Source organism: Leptonychotes weddellii, chromosome 6 (assembly GCF_054177405.1).
Source record: "Leptonychotes weddellii isolate Sample4059 chromosome 6, ASM5417740v2, whole genome shotgun sequence".
Lineage (NCBI taxonomy): Eukaryota > Metazoa > Chordata > Mammalia > Carnivora > Phocidae > Leptonychotes > Leptonychotes weddellii.
Genome location: NC_138374.1, coordinates 33,442,682 through 33,451,323, shown reverse-complemented (window position 1 = coordinate 33,451,323; position 8,642 = coordinate 33,442,682). Strand labels below are relative to the sequence as shown.

Sequence of the window (8,642 nt, the reverse complement as noted above, 5' to 3'; positions counted from 1 at the left end):
TCCCGGGCGTCGTTCCGGAAGCTCCGCCCACTCCCAGCGTTCCGTGCGCTGACTTCGCCGCCATTGTTTGAATTTGAAAACGAAAACATCACGGAACTGCGCGCAGGTTGGGCAGGCCAGACGACTTTTGCAGGTGAAGAGGTGCATCCAGGTGAGGGTTCCAGGAAGGAGGTGCGTGACTGCGCACATACGAGGCCTGAGGCTGGGAAACGGCGCTGGTAGTATGAGTACCTTCCCACGGGAAACGCGATCCCCCTGAGGTCACTCTCAGGAACTGGGTTGTAGAGCGATGGGTGCTCCTGGGGACCATGGGCACCGCCTGCGCATCGTAGGGTTGAGCCATACTACTTGGGTTGGAGCTTAATCTTGTCTCCACCGCACTGAGTGAGGCAACGCAACATATTTAATCTCTCTGGGTCATCTGTTAAAAGGGGTAGTAATAATAGTATCGCTTTTTCCGGCTCTTGTGAAGATAAAATAATATGTAAAGTTGTTAGAAACAGTGCCAGTATATATTACGCACCAAGTGTTTGCAGTCATTAATGTTTTTATTATTGCTTTGCTGCTGCTGTTGTTGAGGCGCAGATCTCCACTGTCAAGCCTAGTTTTCTGAAAACCCGAGGTGAGCAGTTTGCTTGGCAGGTGATATGACCTCTTTTTGCAGGGAGCCCTGTCGTGGCCATCTGTGTGTTTATATCCAGGCTGCTGCCGGTGCCTGGGGCTTGCAGTCTTGGGCTTTGCAGTACCTAGCGGAAGGGGGTGTGTGTGGCGAACTCAATGACTGCTCTCATCCCGTTTAGAATGTTTCCCCCCAGCTCCTTCCACTTCCTGCTTCAGTGATTCCTGCCTGACACACTCTCTAATATTCTTTGCTGAAGGATTAGTTGACACAGGTTCGTGCCTTAAGCAATCCTTGCTTAAAGTGACCAGATTCAGGTTGCTTTTGTTATTAAAACCAGGTGGCATGTTTACCTAGAAGCAGCGGTAGCAGTATATGTATTTTATTAGATGTCCAAGACCCAAGACTTCAAGTTGCAAAATCACATAAAGGACTCATCAATTAGATGATAGACTTCTTTTGAGACTGTATTTTGTGGGTGAAATTAAGAAACCTCATTCGGTAGCAGATTTGTTGTCTTTCACCCGTGTTCAGCCATGGAATCTCAGTGGAGAGAAGGTAAAAGATGCAGTTTCTCAGTCATGAGAACAGCCTTCTGAAATGAGAAATGAAGTCTTGAAGCCTGCTGTTGCTAAAGATAATATCACTAAAAGACTAGTACTGATATTTATATTTCTTTGGTTTAGAGGATTTTATTATTATTTAAGTAATTAGACAGGGAGTTTTTTTTTTTATCACTTACACATCTCTGAATTTGTTGTAGGGGATACAGAGTAGTATAAGGAAAAGTTCTTGCTGTCAGAGATTTATAGTATTGTTAGGGAGAAGTTAACTTCTCACACGTAAGTAGAAGTTAACCAAAAGTACAGGATGTGACGGTACATCTCACCAATTTTGTAAATGTTAAGAGGCAGTTAGTTTATTGAAACTGAACATACGAACAAGTACAAATACTATAACCTTACTTTTTAAAAGAGGTATAATTGGGGCGCCTGGGTGGCTCAGTTGGTTAAGCGACTGCCTTCGGCTCAGGTCATGATCCTGGAGTCCCGGGATCGAGTCCTGCATCGGGCTCCCTGCTCGACAGGGAGTCTGCTTCTCCCTCTGACCCTCCCCCTCTCATGCTCTCTCTCTCTCTCATTCTCGCTCTCAAATAAATAAAATATTTAAAAAATAAAATAAAATAAAAAATAAAAAAAATAAAAGAGGTATAATTATTTTTAATTCAGTAATTTAATAAAGGATTTATCTTTTCTTTTTTTAAAGATTTTATTTATTTGAGAGAGAGTGAGAGAACACAAGCAAGGGGAGTGGCAGAGGGAGAGAGAGAAGCAGGGTTCCTGTTGAGCAGGGAGCCACCTGTGGGGCTCCATCCCAGGACCCTGGATCATGACCCGAGCTGAAGGCAGATGCTTAACGAACTGAGCCACCCAGGCGCCCTTATCTTTTTTTTAAACCAAAAATTAATTGACGGCAAAGAGTGAAATTTATCTTCCAATTTTGTGGGCATTTCCATAAAATCTGAGTTATGTAATGTCAAGCCAGTGCTTTAATGTTTTTGCAAACTTTTCCCCTATGTTCCAGATTAGTGGTTATTTTTACTCTATCGGATACCCCTTTTCTTAATTTTCACCCATACATTGCATGTTTGAAATATTCTGTCAAACTGTATTTAAGTAATTACCCCATTTTTATTATGTCACTGATTAATACAATAAAGACAAAAGCAACCAAGGTACTAAACTTGTTTAAGTGTATGGTTGGTTGGTCCTGTAGTTTGTTGGGCTTTGCTGACAGTAAGTCATTTCCTTTGTCTTTTTGAGATTTAGGAAAAACAAAAACAACCCTGTTGTATTGAGTTTGTGGATTTCAGGGCTGATCAAGGAGAAATATCTGACCACAGTGTAGCAGCATCACATAAGGAGCTTTATTGGGGTAGCACTTTGACAGGATTGCATGCAACGGAAGTCCCCCACAGCGTGAGACCTTCCAGAAAGTAGAGTGAAGGACCACTACCTAGAAGGGGAAAAAGGCAAGGGAATTAGGGGATTAGGAGGGGAAGGAGAGGAAGAATTAGAGTTGGGGCTTATGGTCTTAAGTGATTTTGCTCAGCAGCATAGTGGGGAGTCCCGGGGTCAGAGAACTCCAAAAGGCATTAGTGGTTTGGGTCTTTATAGTCCTGAATTTGTTTGTGATTAGCAGAAGTTGGGTATAGTTTCCTGGGATGTGCAAACTAGTTAGGCTCTAAATGACTTAAAAAAAAAAAAAAAGGTTATTTGGGCTATATTAAAAGCAAATTGATGTGTAAAAATTTGAGTCTGGCACTAATGGGTTTTTGAATTAACATTTCTGGCCTTCTGTTAAGAAGTAAAAAACATACAAGGGCCATCTTTGGCTTTTTTATATATAACATATATGGATGCCCATTACTACCTTCCTGAGCCATGAACCCTAGTTTGGGAGTCACCATTCTGGATATTTCATAATATTGTCAAAGAACAGTAGGGAGCTCTCTTCCTCCTTGGTATTATGCACCTCGCATAGATTGTCAGTAACTATTAGAATGTTAAAATTTTTTTAGTTAAGGTTTAATTTAGTTGTAACATTTTGATGCATTATTCCATATTCACCTTAATTTTTAAGACTTACAACGTGTCAGGTTCTGTTTTGAATGTGTTAACATACAGTACTTTACTTTTCGCTTGCATTATTTGGAAGAATTCAGTGGAAAGAGTTAAATTGTCCAGATAACTGAGTTTTACTCCTAAATGCTAAAACATTACAGAGTTTGTAGGTAACATTCTCAGAAGACATTAAATAACTAAAATAACAGAAGATTATAATTTACTCTTATTTGATTTCTGAGAGGATTTCAGGCAGAGATTGAATATTTTATGCTGTCTTACGTAATGGGCTACCTTTACTCATGAATCTCTTTGGATGAATCTACCTATAGGTTGGGTCATATGAAGAGTAGTGGTAGGCTGTGTCCAATATTATTTGATTCAGAATCTGTAAATAATTTGATCATTGTCTTTTCCATGGGTCATCATGTTATAGATGAGGCAGTCTAATGTTTTCCTTCTCTGGAAATCTAGTTATACGGGGGTTAGTAGTGGACAGGACTCAGAATTCTTAAACTGTGGGTGGCTTCTATGCTAATTTATTAAAATTATCTAAAGTTACTATTATTCTTGCAGAATGGAATCCGATTTAAATCAAGATGGAGTGCCTAGACCATCTTATGTTTTTAGTGCTGACCCAATTGCAAGGCCTTCAGAAATAAATTTTGATGGCGTTAAGCTTAATCTCTCTCGTGAATTTTCCTTAGTTGCTTCAAGCACTGAGGTAAGTACAAGAAAAGTATTATGTTGATTATCATGATTTTGAGTGGAAGTGTGTGTGGCATGCACACACTTGCCGACAGGTATGACCAGAGCTTTCTAGACTTGGTGGGTTTGAGGCAACCTTCTATCTCAGTAATTTTTTCATGGCACCCTAAATACGTAACAGTTCTTCTAAGTAGTAGGTCCAAACTACTTAATATATAACTATACCTTAAGCAAGAGCCATTTGAAAAAAATTAATGTAAATAAAAAAATTACTTTCTTTAAGAATTACCACCCATGAGAGACTATGGACTTTGAGAAACAAACAGGGTTTTAGAGGGGAGAGGGGAGGGGGGATTGGTTAGCCCGGTGATGGGTATTAAGGAGGGCACGTACTGCATGGAGCACTGGGTGTTATACGAAAACAATGGATCGTGGACCACCACATCAAAAACTAATGATGTAATGTATGGTGACTAACATAACATAATAAAATTAAAAAAAAAAAGAATTACCACAATTATTTACTGTAAAGATAATACCTTTTAGACACTTCAAGCTTTGGAATCAGATTAGGTATTGCCAACCTTATTTCCCATTCCTCTTTGTTTTGGGGTAGTACTTTTTTTTTTTTTAATCACAGCAACCACTGAAAAATCCTGCTTCACCAAGATATGACAACAAAAGAAATAGTATGATCTAACATTGAAACTGTGAACTACTTTGAGCTAATAGTTCATGGTGTTCCAACATATGTCAAATACTGCTGTGATTCCCTCAAAAATGTAAAATATTCCACTGTGCCCCTAGGAATTGCAGGCCTTAGTTAAATTAAAATAACTCAATAGTGTTTAAAAAGTAAAAGTCCTTCCTTCTACCACCCTACCTACTACCACTGTTGTGTGTCTTTGTAGACTTTATTCCTTTTTTTTTTTTTTTTTAAGATTTATTTATTTATTATTTAAGAGAGAGAGGGAGAAAGAGGGAGAGAGAGCGCTCCAGCAGGGAGAGGGAGTCCACAAGCAAACTCCCCGGCTGAGCATGCAGCCTGATAGAGGCTTGATTCCAGGACCATGAGATCATGACCTGAGCCGAAATTGTAAGAGTCGGCTGCTTCACCAACTGAGCCACCCAGGTGCCCCTAGACTTTATTTCTTACACATTTACTTTTCAATCCATGTATATTCTATTTGTTACATTTTCGATTGTTAATTTTGATGCCTTAGAGAGATGGACTAACCCATTTTATAAAGAATGATGGAGGGGGAAAGGGAACATAAATAAAAATAAACAATACTTATTTAATATCCATCATATGCCAGGGGTTTTTTACTTGAGCTCGTTTAATCATAAATCAAGAAAGAGGGGTGCCTGCGTGTCTCAGTCGGTTGAGCATCTGACTGTTGATTTCAGCTCAGGTCATGATCTCAGGGTCATGGGATCAAGCCTCATGTTGGGGCTCTGCACTCAGTGGGGAGTCCACTTGGGATTCTCTCTCTCCCTCCTGTCCCTCCCCCCGCTTACACTCTCTATCTCTCTCTAAAATAAATAAATAAATCTTAAAAAAATAAATCAAGAAAGTAAAAAAGGGAGGAAGGGATAAGTGTCTCTTGGTATATACATGGAACTTTTATGTCTGCCTTCTTTCACTTAACACAAGGGTCTGTAAGCAATGGCCTGTTTTTGTATTGCTCACAAGCTAAGAATGCCTTTGGTGTTGAATCTAAAAAGTCATTGCCAAATCCAAGGTCATCTGGATTTTCTAGTACTTTAGCAGTTTTGTGTTTTACATTTAGGGTTGTATCTATTTTGAATTCATTTTTGTGAAGGGTATAAGAATAATTTTTCTAGATTAATGTTTTTGCATGTGGATGTTCAGTTATTGCAGCACCATTTGTTGGAAAGACTTGTCTTTGCTCCATTGTATTGCCTTTGTCAAAGGTGAGTAGACTATATTCATGTGCATCTATTTCTGAGCCCTATATTCTGTTCCATTGATGGATTCTGTTCTTTTTCCAATTCCACACTGTCTTGATTACTGTAACGTTATAGTATGTCTTGAAGTTGTATAGTGTCAGTCCTCCAACTCTGTTCTTCTCCTTCAGTTTTATCTTGGCTTTTCTGGGCAGTTTTTACTTTTAGCCATCCTAATAGGTGTATTGGTATCACATTGGTATTTGCATTTAACTTAATAACTAAAGATGTTGAATATGTTTTCATGTGATTATTTGTCATTATTGTATTTTTGGTGAAGTGTCAGTTTAAATCTTTGCCCATTTAAAAAAATTGGGTTGTTTGTTTATATATTATTATTTAATTTTAAGTGTTCTTTATACTTTTCAGATGTATCTGTTTGTCAGATACATACTTTGTAAATATTCTTTCCCAGTCTATGGCTTGCCTGTTATCCCTTAATAGTGTTTTTTGAAGAACAGAAGTTTTTAATTTTATCAATTTTTTCTATTATGGATTGTCCCTTTGGTGTCATATTTAAGAAATCTTTGCCTAACTCAAGTCCACAAAGATTTTCTTCTATGTGTTCTTTAAGAAGTTTTATAGTTTTATTTTTACATTTAAGATACCATTTTGAATTAATTTTTATATACAATATGAGGTGTGTATCCAAATTCTTATTTTTTTTACATATAGGTATCCAGTTGTTCTAGCCTGATTTGTTGAAAAAGCTGTACTTTCTGTACTGCATTTCCTTTCCACCTTTATCATAAATCAGATATGCTATGGGGAGGGTTATTTCTGAATATTCTATTTCATTGATTTGTCTGTCTTTCTGCCAGTACCCCACTATTTTGATCACTGTAGTGTTGAAATCAGGTAATGTTATGTTAGCCCACCAAATTTCTTTTTTATAGTTGTTTTGACTATTCTAGGTACTTCGCATTTCTATGTGAATTTTTTTTTTTTTTTTAAGTAGGCTCCATGCCCAGTGTGGAGCCCAATGTGGGGCTTGAACTCAGGACCCTGAGATCAAAACCTGAGCTGAGATCAAGAGTTGGACGCTTAACCAACTGAGCCATCCAGGTGCCCCTCTCTGTGAATTTTTATTAAAAAAATTTTTTTTGACCTTTCATTGAAAATCTCTCAACAGAATTATTTTGGCAATTTAGAAGCTGGTATGGACAAAACAGGCTAGTGAGAAATATACTTCTATGGTTGTCTGGTGTCCATAAATGGACTGGACATTCTGCATTTTAGGAAAAAGAAAACAACATGCTGGGCTTAAAAATGTAGGTTTTATCTTTAAAGTTTTTCCTGTATGTATTGTGGGTTGCTTGGATCTCAATATTTTTTCCATGTTTTATTTATTTATTTAACTTTTATTTTTATTTTGTTTTTTAAAGAATTTATTTACTTATTTTGATTTTTTAAAAATTTAAATTCAAAAAAATTTTTAATTCAATTAACATATAGTGTATTAGTTTCAGAGGTACAGGTCATCACTGAACTCTGTGTGAATTTTTAAATGAGCTTGTCAACTGCCACAACAAAAGCCTCTTGGGATTTTGATTGCAGTTGCACTGAATCTGTAGATCAGTTTTGGAAGAATTGACATCTTAACAATATTGAGTTTACTGAACGATGAGCAAGGCGTATCTCAATTTCTTTTGGTGTTAATTTCTCGGAACATTGTTTTGTAGTTTCCAGGGCATAGGCCTTTCACATCTTTTGTCAGATTTATCCCTTAACTAGTTCATGAATTTTGATGCTATTCCAAATGGTATTGCTTTTTAAAATCAGTTTCTGACTTTCTTCCCAGTATATAAAAGAATAATTGATTTTTTTTTTAAAGATTTTATTTATTTGAGAGAGAGAGAATGAGAGAGAGCACATGAGAGGGGGGAGGGTCAGAGGGAGAAGCAGACTCCCTGCCGAGCAGGGAGCCCAATGCGGGACTCGATCCAGGGACTCCAGGATCATGACCTGAGCCGAAGGCAGTCGCTTAACCAACTGAGCCACCCAGGCGCCCAAGAATAATTGATTTTTACATATTGATCTTGTATCCTGTTACATTGCTAAACTCATTTAATAGTTCTAGTAACGTTTTTGTAGATTCTGTTTGATTTTTGTATGTAGATGTTAATGTCGTCTATGAATGAAGACAATTTTATTTGTTCCCGCACTGGATGCCCTTCCTCCCTCCCTTCCTCCCTCCCTCCCTCCCTCCCCCGATTCTCTTCCGCCTGATTACACTTACTAGAACCTCTTCTACAGAGTTGGATAAAAATGGTGAGAGCAGAAATCCTTGTATTGTTACTTATCTTACTTTTTAAAAAATTTTTTATTATTACGTTAATCACCATACATTACATCATTAGTTTTTGATGTAGTGTTTCATGATTCATTGTTTGTACACAACACTCAGTGCTCCATGCAGAATGTGCCCTCTTTAATACCCATCACCAGGCTAACCCATCCTCCCCCACTTCCCCTCTAGAACCCTCAGTTTGTTTTTCAGAGTCCATCGTCTCTCATGGTTCGTGTCCCCCTCCGATTTCCCCCCCTTCATTCTTCCCCTACTGCTATCTTCTTCTTCTTTTTTTTTCTTAACATATATTGCATTATTTGTTTCAGAGGTACAGATCTGTGATTCAACAGTCTTGCACAATTCACAGCGCTTACCAGAGCACAAACCCTCCCCAGTGTCTATCACCCAGTCACCCCCTCCCTCCCACCCT

The 8,642-nt window shown here is 38.1% G+C and overlaps 1 protein-coding gene across 5 annotated transcripts in view; it reads left to right on the top strand.

Moving 5' to 3' along the window:
• Window positions 1-13: 13 nt before the first annotated feature.
• The window catches only part of KIF20B (kinesin family member 20B), a 75,829-nt gene continuing 67,200 nt past the window's right edge, over window positions 14-8,642 (top strand). For 4 of the 5 annotated variants that reach the window (XM_081823865.1, XM_081823863.1, XM_081823862.1 and 1 more), the window contains exons 1-2: window positions 14-151; window positions 3,820-3,967. In XM_081823865.1, the coding sequence (XP_081679991.1) occupies window positions 3,821-3,967 (147 nt within the window). In that variant the 5' untranslated portion in view covers window positions 14-151; window position 3,820. Of the gene's footprint in view, window positions 152-3,819; window positions 3,968-6,851; window positions 6,988-8,642 lie in introns of those variants that run through there. The other variant, XM_081823864.1, reaches the window with a different exon arrangement.